This window comes from Lycium barbarum, chromosome 6, assembly GCF_019175385.1.
Source record: "Lycium barbarum isolate Lr01 chromosome 6, ASM1917538v2, whole genome shotgun sequence".
Classification (NCBI taxonomy): Eukaryota; Viridiplantae; Streptophyta; class Magnoliopsida; order Solanales; family Solanaceae; genus Lycium; species Lycium barbarum.
This window is the reverse complement of record NC_083342.1, coordinates 23,821,578-23,841,591: the sequence shown is the minus strand read 5'-3', so window position 1 is coordinate 23,841,591 and position 20,014 is coordinate 23,821,578. Positions and strand designations below refer to the sequence as shown.

Here is a 20,014-nt window from a genome sequence, read left to right as displayed (position 1 = left end):
TATTATTTAAAAAGTCAAAAAGATCAATTTTTAACCCCAAATTTTAATAGTAGAAGCAAAAGTTTAAGTTTATAATTATTGATTAATATCATTTCACTTTTCCCCCTTCCTTCTGCCGGTGTTAAATCACACATGAGAGGTAAATAATTGTTAGTTTCATAATTGCCCTTTTATTTACCATGTCGAACTACATTGAAGAATACAAAATTAAGCTTATTTTCTAATAATTTTGCCTATTTATATTTTTCATTTGTGCTTCCTTTTCTTCATTTTAGATATAGGACGTACCATAAGTTTACTTACCATAAAAGAATAAAATAATAAATGTTCCTCTTCCCTTAAGACCTTGAGTTCAAATTTTGAGAATCAAATTTTTTTCTTGGGGAAACGCTCTACATTTTTCTAATGAATTTTTTTTGACTAAACTTCGAATAAGTCTAGCTAGGAGACTTGAGATACTACATGTCAAAAGCACTAGAAAGAAAAAAAGAAAAGAAAAAAATTTACTATGACAAAGCAGCTGATTAAAGCATGCAGAGAAGGCGTTAAATGAACAACTGTGAAAAAAATTATTACGGATAAATCTTTCCGAAATCCTCCTCATGCTTTTTCATCAAGATTTCCTCTTCAGAAACACTCGCCTCATCTATTTTCCCCTCCTAATATTCATGCAAGGTCCTCTTTTCCACCCAATATATATAGGCAACACAAGCTACAAAACTATAAATTGCGAAATGAAAAACAATCAATGAAAAATGGGTTAAGGTCTTGCAAAGTACAATATGGTCCTTTTCTCTACCTCACCTCCACCCCCACGCAACAAATTATTTTTTTAACTGAATCTTTAATTTCCAAGCCAACATAAAAAAGGTAAAAAATTACTAATATTATTTTTTAATTCTGCATAGTCCACCTTAGTCCCTCTTCTCTCTTTCATCAATAGCACTTTTGTGGTGTGTTGTGTTTTGTTTCTGCAAATTTATAAAAAGTTTCAGATCAAACATTAGATTCTATTGCTTCACTTTAATCAGTTGAAATCTCTTCCTATACCAATCTTTATCTCAATTTTACCTGAAAGCCTCCGAAAATCATTGAAATCAGTGTTTTTTTCTTTTTTGTAATTTTTTAACTATAAAGTCTCATTTTCAGTCATTTTCCAAGTTTCAGCTACCTGGGGTGGGTTTATTTTTCTATATTTTTAAGACCCACTTCAGTTCTTGATTATTCACTTCACACCCTAAAAAAAAAACGTTTCATTTTTTTTTTTTTTTTGAGCAGTTGCAAAAATAGCCAATTGGTGCAACTTCTGGGGCTATCAAGGATCATTTCAACCAGTAATTTTTCAGTCCATTTGGTGAATTTTAGGAATAATTTGTGTTGAGGTGATTGGAATTGTAATTTTTGTAAATGAATGGGAGGTGTTGGAGTTGAAAATGGTGTTCTTGAAAATTGGGGTTTAGAGATTTCAGGGCTAGTTTTGGTAATATTTTTTTTTGATGTGAATAGCTTATAGAATGAATTCAGATGTTAATCGTGCTGGTGGACAAGTGGAAAGGGATATTGAGCAGGTAAATTCATATAGTAGTAAATTTGCAGTTTTAATCCTTACTTGCAAATTGAAGTTTGTTGAGTATTATTACTTTTGTTCGGTACTACCCCCTCCGTCCCAATTTATGTGAAAGGTCTTTGACTGAGCACGGAGTTTAAAAATGAAAGAAAAGTTTTCTGAAACTTGTAGTCTAAAACAAGACATAGATATGACTTGCAGATTGAAGTTTGTTGAGTACCATTACTTTCACCATCCCATTTTAACTGTCGCTTTAGCTTAGAAAGTGATATAAGTAATTTTGCAGTTTTAGCCCTTACTTCTAGATTGAAGTTTGTTGAGTATTACTTCCTCCGTCTCATTTTAACTGTCGCTTTAGCTCAGAGATTATCCCAAAATAATTGTCGCTTTAGGAATTCAAGACTAAAGTTGGCAATGGTTTTCCAACTATACCCTTAACATTAAAGAAGGGAGTAGTTCTTTTTTTAATACTGCTCAATTCTCAAAAAGCATCCAATAAATAGGGGTAAATTAGTAAACTTGTACTTTTAATCCTTATTTGCGGATTGAAGTTTGTTGGTATTATTGTTTTGTTCCATACTAGTATATTCTTTTTGTTACTATAAGCTGAGTGCAAATAGTTTTGGGGATTAAGGTATAGTTGATTGAATTGAATTTAGGGTGTGTTCGATACGAAGGAAAATGTTTTCCCTGAAAATAAGTGGGTTTCTTACTTATTTTCTTATGTTCGGTAAGTAAGCAAAAAATATTATCCTAAAAGGATTTGTATATGATTTAGACAAATACTATGGGAGGTGGTAAAGTTGTTGTCATGTGACCAGGAGGACCCTGCTAGTTTTGGATAGTAGCGTATATGATTTGTATTTGGTTATGATAAGCTGACCCTACTAGTTTTGGATAGTAGCGTAGTTTGATAGTATTTCGTTATTGATAAGCTCTGGAAACTTGGACAATGCCTTATTATTTTTAATATATATGACTACTTTTTTTTTTTTGGGACTTATGAGAATACGATAATAATTTTCCCTGTCTCCGCCTTTTTGCTTTTGTTTTGTAGTGTTAAAAGTATTTTTTGGCATTCTGTGGTGAGAATTCGTAATCAGTTTTGTCTTTATGGGGTGTAATGCCAATGAGTGATAAAAGAAAGCCTGTCTAATTGAGACAAAAATTCTGTAATGCTCATTTGATACATAGAATAGGAACGGTAATTAAGGTAATAATACTAGGATGTCAATTCAGACGAGTGATAAAAGAAAGCCTGTTTAATTGGGATAATAATTATGTAATGCTCATTTGATACATAGAATAAGGATGACACTTTAGGTAATAATACTAGGATAGCATTCTTGACAAAACAGTAAGCCCTAAAATTGCTAGAAAAGTAATTTAAAGGGTTGATTTTGGATAGCAAGAGCAATCAAGTCGAATTTTGTATTTTCAGCATCCACCTAAGTAGAACTACTTCTGAAAATCGGGTTAGTATTGCTTGTTCCATTGTTTATTTATTAGGTTTGAAAACTGTCGACCTCTTTTAGCTTCTTTTCAGCTTGTAATTACTTCTATGATTTACATCAGGCCATAACTGCTCTAAAGAAGGGTGCATACTTGCTCAAGTATGGGAGAAGGGGGAAGCCGAAGTTTTGCCCCTTTCGGTTGTCAAATGTAAGTGTCAGTTCATATTTCTTTAGCCTATGGAATTTACTTTGTAATTGTATTATTACCCTGATTTTTCTATATATCGTCTAAGAATATTCTTGTAAGATTTCTCTATCATTTGTACTTATCGAAACAAAAAGACAAAAGATTTGTCTCTTATTTGTTGAGTGTAGCAATGAGGGTTGAGATACTATTTACTTTTTCCTTTTTTTTTCCAGTGAGGAATTTAATTCCTATAAAACATTAATAGTTATACGTTTCTTGTTGTAATTTCCGTCTACAATCTCCAGATGATTTACAGTTGCTGAAGTTTGGGGTATCTTCAGCTTTATGTCTTACTGTATAGGTTACCCAAAATGTGTGTTGAAGCCTATCTATCTGAGAAACCCTTTAGGTTCTGACCAAGTTACCTAATAATCAGTTTACAAATGCTTACCATATCAGTTCCTTTGCCTTTCCTTTCCATCATTTAAATGTAGAAATACTAGATGGCACAAGGAGAATATGCATTATCAAGCATGAAAGTATGCATCAGGTGGTTCAGGCTCCTTAATCTTTCTGCTAATATGAAAGCAATACGTGATATCTGAATTGCTTTACACCAAAGAGAAGTAAAAATAGCACTCTATCCTATGCAGGATAATATTTAAAAGTCAAGTTACTAGCGAAATGCAGCGAAAGTTGGTAATCAGATTGTCTTTCCAGGTCCTACCCTTTCATGTTATCCAACAACCAAAACTTAGAAATCATTAATTTATGCTGAAATAAAATATATAATTTCCATAAACATATGCACCTAAAGTAGTTCTTTATTCAGGTATGCTGGTTTCTCACAACAGAAAGAGAACCAACCATTTTGAGAACTGTCCTTACTGTTTACCGCAGCGTGTAGGTCAACATCATCAAATGCATTTATTCTTTGTTTCCTTCTTCCAAGTTGTCCCATAGTTAAGGTTTAACGCTTGATTTTGGCCATTTCTTTGTCTGTCATTGCTGATGACTTTGATTGTAACATTAACCGTGTTTTCATAAGAGAGAGAGAGTTCGTGCTACATAGATTGTTTATCTTTACCTTCTTTATTAGAAGTTGGATTTACTGTTGTATTACAATTAACCGAATTTGATTCCCTATGTTAAGTTAGTTTGAAGTCTGGACTTTACCTATCAAGAAAGTTAGCGTGAAGTCTGGACTACTTTGTGTCCTTTGAAATGTTGCGCTAATTGAGAATTAGGCAGTCTAAAAGCTTATTCTTATTCTGGTTGCAGGATGAGTCTGCTTTAATATGGTTTTCAGGTAAAGAGGAGAAACACCTGAAGCTAAGTCATGTGTCAAGAATAATATCTGGGCAGCGCACTGTAAGTTATCCCCTTGGTGAAAAGCCTATGTCTGTCTTGCAACTTTTTTCATTTGGTATCTCTATCTTACGAATGAATCCATCTGCTTATCTTTTTGAGTGGTATCGGTACAGGGGTGTGAGAACATTTCAGCATTCAGATCTCACCCGTGTTAATAGGAAAAAAAAAATGTGGTTCATTTCTCAGATTGGTATTGGCATCTTTTCTTGGGCCTTAATACGTTTTTATTTCGGCAAATAAACCTTAGGTTTTTCTTTTATCCTGGTGCAAGAATTCTTGTTCTCTTTCCATTAGTGATCCCAAAGAAAAGAAGGTAGTAGTTCCTATTTAGGCTTGTACATGACAGGCATAGCTTTAAGCGAGAGGCCCGGGGGGTAAGGACTTGAGTGGTGATATCTGATAAAGTCACTGAGAACCTATGTATTGTTCGTGAATAGTTATGAACTTGCTTTAGTTTTGTGCTAGACACGCTAGTCTCAGCAAATATTTTTATATCTTCTGTTCAATGTGGTAATGTAATAGTAATTTTTATAAACACTAAACTTAAAGATTAGATGGTGGAGAATGAATAGGACCAAGGTCCAAACACCGCTAAAGGATGGTTGCCCCCAAGCCTTAATTCATTTGATTAATTGTGCTGTTAATTGTGCTGTATGAGTCTGCCAGTCTTCGTCTTTCTTGCCTTCTCCCCACACATACACACAGTATAACTAACAAGCATAACAAGGCAAAAATCTTGTTAGTAGGTTTTCACTGATCTGAATAATTGCTGCTGTTCTATTTCCAGCCAATTTTTCAAAGGTACCCACGACCTGAGAAGGAGTATCAGTCATTTTCACTTATATACAATGATAGATCGCTGGATTTGGTAAGAGTTTCATTAGTAACAGCTGTATCTTTCCTTTAAAGAAAAAAAATTATTGTGATCTCTTGCTCTGTATTATTCCATTTTTGTCAGAAGTTGGTTCATGCACCAAACTCTTCTCACCTTTGCTTTTTGTTCTCTCTTCTTAGATATGTAAAGATAAAGATGAAGCGGAGGTTTGGTTTAGTGGTTTAAAGGCCTTAATATCTCGTGGGCACCAGAGGAAATGGAGAACAGAATCAAGGAGCGATGGAATTTCTTCCGGTGCTACTAGTCCTAGAACTTATACACGAAGAAGCTCTCCTCTGCATTCTCCTTTTAGTAGTGATAGCTTGCACAAGGTACTATAGCATCCACATTTCATGCATATGCAGATTAAATATCTCCTTTAATTTATTCATGTTGATAGAGTAAAAGTATTTTGGTTTCATTTATCTCCTCTGGGATATTGAATGATGAGATCCTATGTGTACTTTAGGATGGTGGTGATCAGCTTCGCCTTCATAGTCCATATGAAAGTCCTCCGAAAAATGGTCTAGATAAGGGATTTTCTGATGTAATTATGTATGCTGTACCTCCCAAGGGTTTTTTCCCTTCAGATTCTGCTAGCGCTTCTGTTAATTCCTTGTCTTCTGGAGGTTCAGATAGTGTGCATGGTCAGATGAAGGGAATAGGGATGGATAATTTTAGAGTAAGCCTTTCAAGTGCAGTTAGCTCATCAAGTCAAGGTTCTGGTCATGATGATGGTGATGCCCTGGGAGATGTTTTTATCTGGGGGGAAGGCACTGGGGATGGTGTCCTAGGTGGTGGACCTCATCGAGTTAGCAGTTCTTTTGGTGCCAAATTAGATTCTTTGTTTCCCAAAGCTTTAGAATCTGCGGTGGTATTGGATGTTCAAAATATAGCTTGTGGTGGCCGACATGCAGCACTAGTGACAAAGCAAGGCGAGATTTTCTCTTGGGGTGAGGAATCGGGAGGTAGACTTGGGCATGGTATTGATTCTGATGTTCTGCATCCAAAGCTTATAGATTCACTCAGCCATACAAACATTGAGCTTGTTGCATGTGGTGAAAATCATACTTGTGCCGTAACACTCTCTGGAGACTTGTACACATGGGGTGACGGTGATTTTGGTCTTCTTGGGCATGGAAATGAAGTTAGTCATTGGGTCCCCAAAAGAGTAAATGGACCCTTAGAGGGCATACACGTCTCATATATCTCATGTGGGCCCTGGCATACTGCGGTGGTGACCTCTGCTGGTCAATTATTTACTTTTGGCGATGGTACTTTTGGTGTTCTTGGTCATGGAGACAGAAAATGTGTCTCTAAACCTAGGGAAGTGGAGTCTTTAAAGGGGCTTCGAACTGTACGAGCAGCTTGTGGGGTTTGGCATACTGCAGCGGTTGTTGAAGTCATGGTGGGAAGCTCAAGTTCAAGTAATTGTTCATCAGGAAAACTTTTTACTTGGGGAGATGGTGATAAAGGTAGACTTGGGCATGGTGACAGGGAGTCAAAACTTGTCCCTACCTGTGTTGCAGCTCTTGTCGAACCAAACTTTTGCCAGGTTTCATGTGGACACAGCTTGACAGTTGCATTGACGACTTCTGGTCATGTATATACAATGGGGAGTCCTGTCTATGGCCAATTAGGTCATCACCAAGCTGATGGGAAGTTACCCCGTCGTGTTGAAGGCAGGTTGGCAAAGAGCTTTGTGGAGGAGATTGCTTGTGGAGCATATCATGTTGCTGTCTTGACTTCCCGAACTGAAGTTTACACATGGGGAAAGGGGGCAAATGGAAGATTGGGTCATGGGGATACTGACGACAGAAATTCTCCAACTTTAGTGGAAGCTTTAAAAGACAAGCAAGTCAAAAGTATTGCTTGTGGTACTAATTTCACTGCTGCTATTTGCCTTCATAAATGGGTGTCAGGGGTTGACCAATCCATGTGTTCAGGCTGTCGTCTTCCTTTTAACTTTAAAAGGAAACGCCACAACTGTTATAACTGTGGGCTTGTCTTTTGTCATTCATGTAGCAGCAAAAAATCAATGAGGGCATCAATGGCACCAAATCCCAATAAACCCTATCGTGTCTGTGACAACTGCTTCAGTAAATTGAAAAAAGCTATGGAAACCGATGCTTCTTCCCAGTCTTATATGAGTCGACGAGGAAGCATGAATCAGTCAGTAACTGATATGACAGACAAGGATACTAAGTTGGATACAAGGTCTCGAGCTCAACTTGCTAGATTTTCTTCAATGGAATCCTTCAAACAAGTAGAAAACCGTTTTTCCAAACAGAAGAAAAAACTTGAATTCAACAGCAGTCGTGTTTCACCTATTCCAAATGGTACCTCTCAGTGGGGAGCTCTCAACATTTCCAAGTCTCTTAATCCAGTATTTGGCTCCTCCAAGAAATTCTTTTCAGCTTCAGTTCCTGGATCAAGAATTGTTTCTCGAGCAACATCACCAATATCTAGACGGGCCAGTCCACCTCGTTCTACTACACCAACACCAACATTGGGTGGACTCACGTCTCCAAAGATTGTTTTGGACGATGCTAAAAGGACAAACGATGGCCTTAGCCAAGAGGTTATCAAATTAAGAGCACAGGTATGTCAATTGTCTAAGGAGCAGTCATCTACTTCTGATGCGTTTTCCTCTCTTTGCTCCACATCATATGCTTTTTGCTGATGGGAATTAAAAAACAAATATTTGAGTTCTCCACGAATCTAAGTGTTTCTGGACACTTTCAGTAATGTGAAGTGTCAAACATTGGACTGGGGGCAAGAAATCCTCTAGAAATTCTAGGAACACCATATTAATAGCATCCATTGTGCTTGAGAAACTTGTCAAATAATGTTTTAGTACTTGTGGTCAAGGGTAAATGTTTATGTATAATCTTTTCATATGATGGTGAAAACTTCATCCAAGTTCATAAGTATTACTTTCAAGGGATTACACGTGATAGTATGATTAAATGGAGCAGATCAGAGAACTTATTGAGGTAACATCGGAGAGTTATCTGTAATATGTCTTCTTGTACTGAGTTTTTAACAATTTTTTGAGTCTCCAGGTCACTGATGTTTTCTATAGGTACTATCTTGTGGAATGATACCCTTGTTGCTGCTTTGTACTATTGAACATGACATGCTAAAAACATAACCTAAACGAGAGTATTACTTGCAAGAGTGCATGACTGAAAGTTGGAATCCTTTACTCCTATTATGACTCTACTAGTCTGCTTCATTGTAGATTATGGAGGATTACCTTTTAGAAGTCTTACACCTGCATAGAAATAGTATCTACATTTGAACCTGAAACTGAAGAGTTAAGTCACTGTCAAGGCTTGTGGTCTCTGTGAAAACATAGAACTAAGATTATCCATAGGCATCGAGCATCCTATCATTTTCCAAAAAATGCCTATGAGGGCATCTCTGCAGCATCCTTGCCAACACCAGTTTTCTGGTTCTTTTATGTCAAGTGTCCACATATATTTGCGCAGATTAACTTGACCATAAGGAGTACAATTGTCATAGAAAATACGTTTTAGGACTTGTGATTGTAGTCAGTGGGGAAAAAAGGAGAAAGAAAAACGTACTTCATATCCTTGTATTTTTTTTTTTTTTGGAATAACTGTGGTGTCCGGGCCAGCTTGCGCGCTCCTCGACTTCATATCCTTTGTGTCCTTTGTATTTGGCATGTAGCTTTATTTGGTCAATGCAAATTGTGGTGAAGATGGTTGAATTCTGTTCTTATAGCTATACACAGTTAGTATAGAGCCAATTAGTTACTAGCTTGTATGGAAATGTGTCTCTCATTCAGTTACTTATTTTAAAGAAAATGTCTCTTGTCCAAATAATAACTAAACTAGAAAAGCACTTGTTATCAAAAATGAAAAAATTGAACTAAAAAAAGAAACAAAAGAGAGCGTCTCTCGTTCCTGTATGTATTAAAATGTATTAAAACAAAAAGAAGTTAAATAAAGAAAACTTTTAACCTACCTTTATCAAAAAAAAAAGAAAAGAAGTTAAATAAAGAAAACTTGTCTCTCTCCTATTCTGAAATGGAAAGAGGTGCAATATCTTGTATCAAGATCTTAAGTGATTTCCCAAATTTATCCTACTCGTCTTTATTTTCGTGCATTGCACGTTTATCCCATATGATAATTAGTACTAATTATTATAAGGATTTAGAAAAACAGGGAAATGTGTATTTTAAAATGTTTCTCGTTTCTAATGTGAACTTGGTAAATTAGGAAATAAAAACTTGAAAACTTTGAAATAAATTTACTGCTTTTGTTATGTCACCATCAAGGAAATAGTGGAGTTTTTATTTATTAAAAAGTTACTGCATTATTTTTCTTTCTTTTTTACTTTTTAAGTTTGTTGAAGGATCTGTTTTCCAATGGAAGTTTAGCTTGCTTTGGAAGGAAAATGCTTGCATTAATTTTGATTTAAAATTTTACCTTATTTTTAGGTTAATTCAATTTAAGTTTCTTCATTTCACTTTATTTATTTATTTTACTTTCTCGAAGAAAGAACGAGAATCAGATCTCCACAGAGAGCATATGTGGGGTCTTTGGCTCAACATCATGTAACCATGAAACTAATTTCATTTTTTTATTTTTAATTTGGACGAAGAACAAGAAAAGGACTCCAGAAAAAAAAAGAAATTTTAGGGTCTCTAGGCCAACACCATGTAAAAATGTAGTTAATTTGGCATTAGAACTAAATTAAACCTTCAAAAACTTGTCCTAAGCATGATAAAAGGTGTGTGATGTCTAAATAATAAATTTGGCACTAGAACTAAATTAGATCTTTTTCTTTTTGAAATGGAAGAACTAAATTAGACCTTCGAAAGGCTTGTGCTAAGAATGATAATAGCTTAAAGCAAGTGCTTTAGGCCCCAAAATTTTAGGGCCCCAATTTTTCCTAATTAATTTATCTATGACTTTTTTAAAAGAGTATTGTCATGATTCAAAATTTGGTACTTTATGACACAGCTAATTTCTTGTACGAAAGTTGTATAATATTTGGGAGTGGTACGACGTATATATTCACTATTTTTTCTTCTAATAAGTGATGGAAAGTTTTAAAAGATAGTGTACCTAGTCTAACTCTTAAATCATTGATACAAATACCTCAGGAAAATTGTATCGGAAGTATTTAAAAAAGTCTAAGGCCTCTTAGTGAAGTTTAGCTTTAGGCCCCCAATCTTGTTGAGCCGCCCATGTGGGCGCATGATGTCTAAAGAATGAAATTTTTGTTTTACTTATTACTAAAAAAAAGTCAAATAATGAATTTAAGGTAATAATGAAATTATGAATGCATTCTATGTACAAGTTTATCCAACATGGAATGCAGTACAAAGGGTAAAAAGGTCTATCAACATTTTGTGTAAAGCTTCATGTTTTATAATAGTATAGATAGATAAATACTGCCTTGACAAAAGAGACCTTGGTTTCTTTTCTGCCTTTCCGCTTTCTTCTTTATCTTTTTATGGGTTCTGGGGGAGGGTTAGAAGGGGCAAGAAGGGAATAATTGAGTCATGGACAGGTCAAGGCTTATCCCCATATTAAATGCAATTGGTTACAGTAGAAATGTAAGCCTGCTGGAAAGATGCGATTAAAGTCCATCAATGATCTATTTCTCTTCTGATTGAGTTTAGTCTCTCAGTCAAATGCCCTTTTCTGTAGAACTATGTATTTTGATGAGGTCCTCCAGTTCTGTGTACATCTTGTATGTGGAAATTTACAGTCGAATAAATATCAACCAATCAACTACGTCTCAATCCAGATCAAGTGGAATCGGCTAGTGAATCTTCTATATCCATTTTGTTCAATTCGGATCTATTACATTCCAACACCGTACAATCTGTCTTTTAGGCAAATTAGTGGTGTCTGTTCTAGCACACTTTTATCCTGACATACATATTAATTTAAATACCTACTAGTTGGTATCACTAATATGGATCCTGTATCTCCAATTTATTACGCTTAGAACTAAAAATGCTTTTGGGAGAACCTTCCTCTGAATGGTTTTTGGTCTAATTTTATCCCTTATGTCACTTTCAATCATCAAAATCAAATTATCACACCTAAAAGACCGGTACATAAGGAAGTTAACATAGGACATGACTAAACCGTCTCTGGGGACTTTCATTTCCATTGTGTTTTCAATTGTGCTACTAAACCTTCTCTGGGGATTTTCATTTCCATTGTGTTTTCAATTGTGCTACTTACCCCCTCGATCGGATAGGGTCCTTTGTAATCTTGTCCATAATCATCGTAATATCTTGCATTTCTACAACATTCATCCATGGATATGTTGGGCTTTAAGCCTCAATATTTACTCCTTTATAATTCCCTTGTCTTTCAACCATCCTATAAAATTTAATGTTCATCTTGTTAGTCATCTTTTATCCATAGAATTTTCAAAATCACTTTCCATTTCAGGTGCCTTTTTTAGTGTTGGGCTACATCTTAATTTATAATGCCATTCTCATGGAAGACTGAGTCTAGCATCTAAACTGTCTGTATTTACGCATCATGATTTTGTTGAAATTGAATCATCTGAATCAAATGAATGTACTATTAATTTCATTAAAAAAGCACTGTGTTGAACGATCTTCATCATAGGTGGAAAATCTCATGTGCAAGGCTCAACTTCAAGATATAGAACTGGAAAGAACTACGAAGCAGCTAAAGGAGGCAATAGCCATTGCTGGAGAAGAGACTGCCAAATGCAAAGCAGCAAAAGAAGTGATCAAGTCACTTACTGCTCAGGTAACCTGCTTTAAAAATTTTGGTCAAAACAGTTGCTCACATTTACTATGAAATACATGTCCGTCTTCGGAATGAGTTTCTCAGAGCAAATTGTTTCGATTTTGACTTAGTGAAATGCTCCTTGTCAAAAAACTTAGTGAAATGCCACGTCTATTACAAATATGAATGTATTCTACTAAACTTTTAAAAGTGGATTAGAAAAATAAAGCTTTAATTTACTGTAACAAATTATAACTGCTTAATATATTATGTTTTCTTTCAAGTAGGATACATATATGTATAGGTCTAGGATTTTTATACAGTCGTCTTATATATAAATAAGTTAATTTTGGTACAATTAAGTATGTCGTTCTCATTGCTCAGAATATTTCTCTGTTTTGGTCGATATGAGAGTTTGTGTTTTCTTTTTATGCAGTCATTTGATATATAAACAGATTAATTTCCATCCAACTAAGTCTGTGGTTCTCATTATTCAGAATATTTCTCTGTTTTGGTCGATATGAGAGTTTGTATTTTCTTTTGTCATTGCGTTATCAGTTGTGCTAAAAAAACCTAATAATGCATATTTTTCTTTTTGTGTCTTGTGTTATAACTGTTTGTTCATCTTGGAGCATTCCAGCTAATAATTGTCAGAAAAAGGAGTTCGCTTGTCCCAAACAGAGAGGAAAAAACAGATGTCTACAATTAAATGAACATTTTCTGCAGTATATCTTAAATTTGCGAGTGTGTTTTGGACCATGAAATATGTGTAGCACTTAGGCCTTAGCCCACTTTTCGCCACAATTCTTGGACTCTTCTTCCATGATGGCATCTTCTTGATTTCCCATTGAAGCCCATCAACCTTGGCTTGCAACTCCTTAGTCCTTAGTTTGAGACCTTGATGATGGTCTTCTTAGGGCTTCTATAGCTTCATCCTTGCCCATGGAGCTATCACTGGTGGTCAGGTTATGTGCCATCGTTCGCGAGTATCCTTTAAGTGCAATATTTTTGTTGCCCTTTTTTGATGAAGATAGAGATGATTTCTTGAACTCATATTTTCTGCTGACCTGCCTTTCATTAGCTTCTGTTGCTGATAGTCTGTTTTGTTGTCTTTATCTTTCATAGCTGAAGGAAATGGCTGAGAGGTTGCCAGTAGGTGCTTCCCGGAGCATCAAATCTCCTACATCTTTATCCTCGGGTTCCAATATTACCGCCAGTGACATACCAAATGGCTGTATTGACCGAGTTCATAGTCAACTAACTTTCCAAGATGTGGAGTCAAATGTATCTAACAGTCAACTGCTTCCCAATGGATCAAGCAATGCCAGTAATCGCAATGCTGTTCAAAACAGACAAGCGTTTCCAGAACCAACGACAAGAAATGGGGCCAGAACAAAAGAAGGTGATTCTCGTAATGAGAATGAATGGGTCGAACAAGATGAACCAGGTGTATATATTACACTTACCTCCTTACCTGGAGGTGTCAAAGATCTTAAACGTGTTCGCTTCAGGTATGTTAACTGTGGCTTTAGGTCATTACATTTGATGGAATTTTATCCTCTGCATTATTCTTGTTGAAGTAAATGATCTCCCCCTAATTATCTATTTTTGCCGGCAATTACTTGTCAATTTCTGTGAGCACATTTTAATGATTATGATTAGGCTATCTCTCTGTTATAGTGATCCATCCCTCTTTAAGAATCATTTGGGTAGGAATGTCTCCTATCCTTGGACTGGTTCCTAATTTTTCTAAAAATTATTTATAGTTTGATGCAGAAGATCTAATTTTAGTTTGTTTACAAGATCCTTCATGTATTCAGTTCTTCTGCACGAGGCTGTCAACTATATGCTTCTATGTTGGTTGTCTGTGGATCTCCCATTTCTGTTACTCGACATTATCAAAACTGTCTTAAAATTTAGATATCATAAATACAGTTGTATGGTCAATGAGGATTTGTATAGCCAACTCCAACTAGCTTGGGACTGAGGCGGTTGTTGTTGTACAATGGATGTATTTCTGTAGAGATTTGTATACCCATGTAGGAATAAGTTTTGAGATCTTAGAGACGTTCTAGTTCCAGATGATCCCTATTTTTCCTTAAAAGACGAATCATTTAGCATTGGAGCGGTATTAGTCTGAACAGAGTAGAATGCATACAGATAACAGATTCATATTAGCCGACCCACAATGTTTTGGATTGAGGCATAGTTGATTGATTGAGATTTCATTTCTAGAATCTTGCCCAAAGAAAAACCTTTTTTTTTTGTGCATGTTGAAATAATCGATGGGTGATTACAATGACATTCTGTGTTTGAATGCTTTAAGTTGCATATAGTCACTTTTCCACTGGGAATCAAAAGACTGATGTGTGTTAAAATGCAGTCGAAAACGGTTTAGCGAGAAACAAGCTGAACAGTGGTGGCAAGAGAATCGTGCAAGAGTTTATGAGCAGTATAACGTGCGCATGGGGGACAAGTCAAGTGTTGGCACTGTAAGCGAGGACTTGCCACATTGAAACATGCTAATAGATTTGTAAGTGATTTTTCTTTTCTTGACCTCTTCTTTTTCTTCCCTGCCGGAAATCTGCTGTATGGGGAAGATCATATTCATCACTTAGTTTGGCTTCTCAAATTTGTGGGGTGGTAGCAGGGTTTGCCATAAAAAGAACTAGGAGTAGAGGTTTGCTTTGTAAGTTTTCGTTAGCTTTTTCTTTTTCTTTTTATGGCTTGACCTGTTCTTTTACATTTATCTTTTTTTCCATTTCCCCCCTCCATAATGGTGTTTGTGGGGAATTGAGGGTGAGAGATGTAAAGTTTTAGTAGGCTGCTTGCTCTATATTGGGAGTAGCTTCCTTGTAAATTTCCAAAGTAAATGCATCTTCAGATATCAAATCGCTACCGTTTCTACATTCAGTTTCTGCTGCAAGTGACTACGCCAGTACAATTACTTAAATACTTGTTTGTCTTTCTTTCTCTCAACTAGTTGAGGCATGCAATCTTTAATTTTTCTTTTTTCCTTCATAACCGGAATATCCTCCAGGACCATTTGGCTCACGGTTCGAAGCTCAGTGGACCATAGCCCGCCTCTCTGCCCTGCTTCACTTAAATACCAAGTGTTTTATTCATAGTAGGTTCAAACTCATAACGTGCACCTAACCTATACATCAAGCAGTTCTATGGCGATGATTATTGTTTGTCCAAAAGTAACTACTATTAAGTGGTAACTCATGTAATGTAAGGTGTTCGCAAGTGACGGGTGACTGATTTTATTAACAAAAGCAAACAAAGGAAAAACTGAAAGTTCCAGAGAGAAAGAAGCATGCCATCAATTCTTTCGTGTTAGAGAAAATTGTACACTATACAGGCTGCTTGTTTAACAATTTAAATGTAAATTTGAGTTTGCCCTCTTGATTTTACGGTTAAGTCGACCTAAAAATGACAGGACAATTGAGGATGAACTTAGAACCCAGAAACTCGGATAAATAGTCTTATTTAAGTTGATCAACGTGAAGCGGTGAACGATGTAATTCTAAGCGAAAGTTCAAAAGTCTTAACTTTAAGTTGCTCTCTAAACATACGTGGATGATCATTTAAAACGAAAACCACAGTGAAAAAAAGTTGGTCACTAATCAGGAAACAAAAACAACAACAAAAGAAAGGGGGGAAAAACGTGCCCCTCTTCTCTATTTAACCTTAGCTGCATATGTAAGAGAAAAACGTAGTACAAAGAACAACCCTTTAACTGACGGATGAAGTGGACATTATTTTGGAATTCTTTTTGTGAATCTTAAATCTACACGTTAGTGGTTACTTCTCAATTGCAAGGGTTAAAAAAAAAGTAAGGACCTGAATTTCTATAGACCTCTATTTTGAATTTTTTTTATTTTTACTACGCTGGCTTTAAAGACTTCCCTGCTTTATCCTTTCAACTATAATTTGTATATATCACTGATCGATTTCAGCTGAATAGCATAATAAAATGTAATCACATATCCAAATCCTCCGTCTGTTCATTTAACTAGTTAGAAGTTAAAACTCAAGCACTTACATGTTCCCCGCCGAAGAACAAAATATACAATTGAACGTTCCATTAAAACCTGTCTAAAGTTCAAAATCAGGCTTTCAATAAAATCATGGATTTATCATTCGAAAATGCTACAAAGTTTTTGTTTCTCCTTCCCTTGGTTTTCTTTTTTTATGTTTATTGTTACATGATGGGGAAACGGAAATGAGGGTACCACCATAGCCTACTAACTGAGCCATAAACTTGCAGCTGAAAGGTTAGAGAAAAACTCAATATTGAATCACCAATTCAAACATCACCACTTTACTTAAATATATTGGAATTGCACAAGCATGTAATTCTGATGACAATAATTCAATTCCACGCTAAAAAAGTTCAACTCAGCTAGCAAAGATATGCTTAGTAAGACTTTCCACAGTGTATCAAGCTTCCAGCACCCAAGAAGAGACCAAAAATGGCTGCACTTCCCAATGTAGTTTGTCCAATGTATCTGATTTTCAGAAGGCCAGGCACCTGCAATTTCCATTTAGTTCATTTTGTAATTAGGCCGATATATTCAAGCAAACTACATTGGTAACAAGTCCATAATTGTTAATCTATAACACTAGTGTTCGGGACTTCGGGTAAACTTGCGCGCACCTCGACATTCCATTGGGACCTGCTACCTCCCACCAGCTCAGGTAACAAGGTAACTCTATCCACCAAGGCAAGACTTATGTAGATGGAAGAAATCACTTAACTTTTTTTGCTACTAGGATTTGCACCCTAGTCTCTTAAATTTTCACCCACAATAATAGTCTATATATTACACAACAAATGAGAATGCCTGCCCATTCGTCTACTGCACCTCCCCCTCCCCTTCCCAAAAGAGAGGGAAAGTGAAAGAATAGCAAAAGCAAGCATTTATCAAGCATCACTACACTGAGGGAGTTTTTTCTTTAGACCAAGATGGATCATAAAAGGAAAGGAAAAAGTCAGTGCATAAACAGGACTCTCAATGCCCTCAATTTTTTTTTTATATAACTTACACATGTGAAATTTCCATCACAGGCCTCTCTCTCATTTACCAGAATTTTTCTGATCTTTCAATAACATGTAAAATATTTCCAACTTTTCAGGAAGGAACTAACATCACAGGAAATTATCATAGACCCCAATGAGACAAAAATTACAAGTCTGTATGTATGCTTTGCTTGTCAACATTTTCAGCCTCTAAATAGTAAACTCTAGAAGAGCTATCTCCGTCATCATCTACTTAAATTTATTATTCAAACTGGCTAACGCGTTGGTAAATGGAGATGAGCTTTGGATTAAAAAGGCAAGGCAACTAGAACTTTGCATAAAAACTTGACAGTTTTGTTGGAAAGATTAAACAGAAGAGACCGGCTTTTTCTTGAGAAAACGTAAAACACTAGCATCAACGAAACAACTCGTCCATGTCAACATCTTGCACTGCATTGAAAGTAGGGAAGCAAGCTACAACTCTTGGATAATTCTTAATATGTGTCGCTGAGTTAATAGGCGTCATAGCAAAAAAAGTTCAAGGTAGGTTGCTCAATAAAACGGGACCTAATGTTATATAGATCATAACAGAAGCTAACTTTTTGACAGAGACGGGAATCCCAAAGGCGAACTGCCCATAAATGGACCAAAAAAAGCCATTGGTGGACTGCCCATTTTGGGGGCGGACTCTAAATATCTAGGTAACCAGTCAACCAAAATTGAATTTAAGATCCACAATCTGGAGATCTCGGAACCGTTCAGAGAGTCAAGACCTTTACACTAGATCATTCCCAGGTCAAAATGTGCTGCTAAACAATATCATGCACTGAGATCAGATAACAAAGGGCAGGCTAGCTAACTACTGCCCGCAAGATACATATAGCTATTCTCTATACTGCTATAAATTCAACAATGAAAGAACAAAGGCAACAATAGTAACTTGTTTTCAACAGATCAAGAAACTAGAGAGAGAGAGAGAGAGAGAGAGAACTTTACCTTGAACCTAACAGCCTCATAAGTCCCATATACAGCACCTACAAATAAATACATGCATCAGATGCACAGCCAATTTACTAAATACATTGAGAACATTCAATCTAGATACTAATGTCAGATCTTATTGTTTTTCAGATTGCAATCATCGTTGTCAGATAGTATTAATATCATTTCCAACTGAGACAAATGTGCTGAGAGTGAAGATATGACTAAGTAGTTAACGAGGTATCTTTCACTGATGGCATCACTAAGTCAAGATGGATCTTCAGACATGAACCTAAAGAAGGTAAGAACAAACTCCAAGCTTTAAAAATTCAAACTTCCCTATCACAGGATTACCAATCAGCCAAAAGAAAGAGATTTAGATAATTAAAGAAAATCAAAACAGCACTGTCACATCTTCGCAACTGTATGCTGTAAACTCAGTCAAAAGAGACTGGGCTACCTAGGAGCTTGGAATTTGGATACTACTAAAAGCAAAGGCTTAAAACATGGAATTACTTCAACATCTGTCAAAGCTGATGACCTTTGTCAGCACTAATAGAGACTTCAAAAATATTCTACTAGACTTGTACATAACCGCCGTAGAGGTAAAATAATACATTTGTTGTGTTGCTGCCATAACATTGATCCAGATCATCAAAAGAATTAGAGCTTATTTTTCAACTATTTTCATGCTTGAGTCAAAAAATTCATAAAGCATCGACCCAGTCCAACAAAAAAACCCAGTTAATTAAGAATTAGAGCTTATCTTCCCACCATTTTTCAGCTGAAGCCAAAGAAAATGGAGGTTATTTATCAAAAGGGTCTCTATTACAAAGCTCACCAATAACCGAAAAGTTTTTATCTTTCCACTTGAAGAGCCTAACTAAAGAGTTTTAGTTCATTCTTTGCCCATAAAAGAAAAGAAAAAAGAAATATCTAACAGATAACAAATCTAAAGAGTTTTAGTTCATTCTTTGCCCATAAAAGAAAAGAAAAAACAAATATCTAACAGATAACAAATTATAGACATAACCCATGAAACAAGTCTCTTAACAAGAACAATTTTTAGGAATATATTAGAACCAACAGCAAGCTTGAACAAATAAAAACAACAGAAAATAATTGGGTAGTAGGGTTTAAACAAGAAGGAAAAAGGGTCTCTACTACAAACAGTTACCAAGCTCACCAATAACTGAAAAAAAAAAATGATCTTTCCACATGAAGAGCCTAACTTACAGGGTTTTCATTCATTCTTTTGCCCATAAAAGAAAAAGAAAAAGAAAAAGGATATATATTAAACATTCTAATAAATTGTAGACATAACCCATCAAACAGGTCTGGTATAAAAAAGAACAAATTTTTGGGTACATATAGAAAATGATTGGGTAGTAGGGTTTAAGCAAGAAGGGGTATTAGTAGGATAGCAAGAAATAGTAACTACAACAAAATAATCGAGGTACAAGACACAACAGATAGTAACAGAAATCAAAAAAACAAGAAACTACAAGATAAACAAGTAAGCTTGATTTAAAAAAAGAAGAAAATCAAGAACCAACAGAAAAATGATTGGGTATTTAGGGTTTTTTTTTACCAACAGCGCCACCAACAGCGCCGCCAACAGCAACACCAGCAGTAACTCTTGCTAGACAACTATCTCTTCCCATTTTTTGTCTTCTCAAATGGGCAATGAATATAAGTCTCGTTTTGTAAGAGCCGCAACAAATGATGTTCCAATTTGGTGACTCGTTGCCACGATATATGTAAAACTTTATTGCTAGTGCCTTGGTACACAATTCTCA

The 20,014-nt window shown here is 35.7% G+C and overlaps 2 protein-coding genes across 3 annotated transcripts; one reads left to right on the top strand and one right to left on the bottom strand.

The window, feature by feature from the left end:
- Positions 1 to 618: 618 nt before the first annotated feature.
- On the top strand, positions 619 to 15,121 carry LOC132643629 (PH, RCC1 and FYVE domains-containing protein 1-like). Of its 2 annotated transcripts, none has more exons than XM_060360103.1 (10): positions 619 to 870; positions 1,507 to 1,568; positions 3,143 to 3,229; positions 4,490 to 4,579; positions 5,367 to 5,447; positions 5,594 to 5,785; positions 5,923 to 8,055; positions 12,083 to 12,229; positions 13,334 to 13,719; positions 14,592 to 15,121. In XM_060360103.1, the coding sequence occupies exons 2-10, from the start codon at positions 1,515 to 1,517 to the stop codon at positions 14,722 to 14,724; spliced, it is 3,303 nt and encodes a 1,100-aa protein (XP_060216086.1). In that variant the 5' UTR covers positions 619 to 870; positions 1,507 to 1,514; the 3' UTR covers positions 14,725 to 15,121. The 2 variants fall into 2 exon arrangements, with proteins under 2 accessions (XP_060216086.1, XP_060216085.1); XM_060360102.1 differs by having other exon boundaries at positions 620 to 870; positions 1,279 to 1,568.
- Positions 15,122 to 16,489: 1,368 nt separating this feature from the next.
- Positions 16,490 to 19,998, bottom strand: LOC132643628 (uncharacterized). Its single transcript, XM_060360101.1, has 3 exons — positions 19,807 to 19,998; positions 18,231 to 18,268; positions 16,490 to 16,745 (listed from the first exon to the last, which is right to left on the bottom strand). Exons 1-3 carry the CDS (start codon positions 19,877 to 19,879, stop codon positions 16,632 to 16,634), a joined length of 225 nt encoding a protein of 74 aa, XP_060216084.1. The 5' UTR covers positions 19,880 to 19,998; the 3' UTR covers positions 16,490 to 16,631.
- Between the last annotated feature and the right edge of the window lie 16 nt (positions 19,999 to 20,014).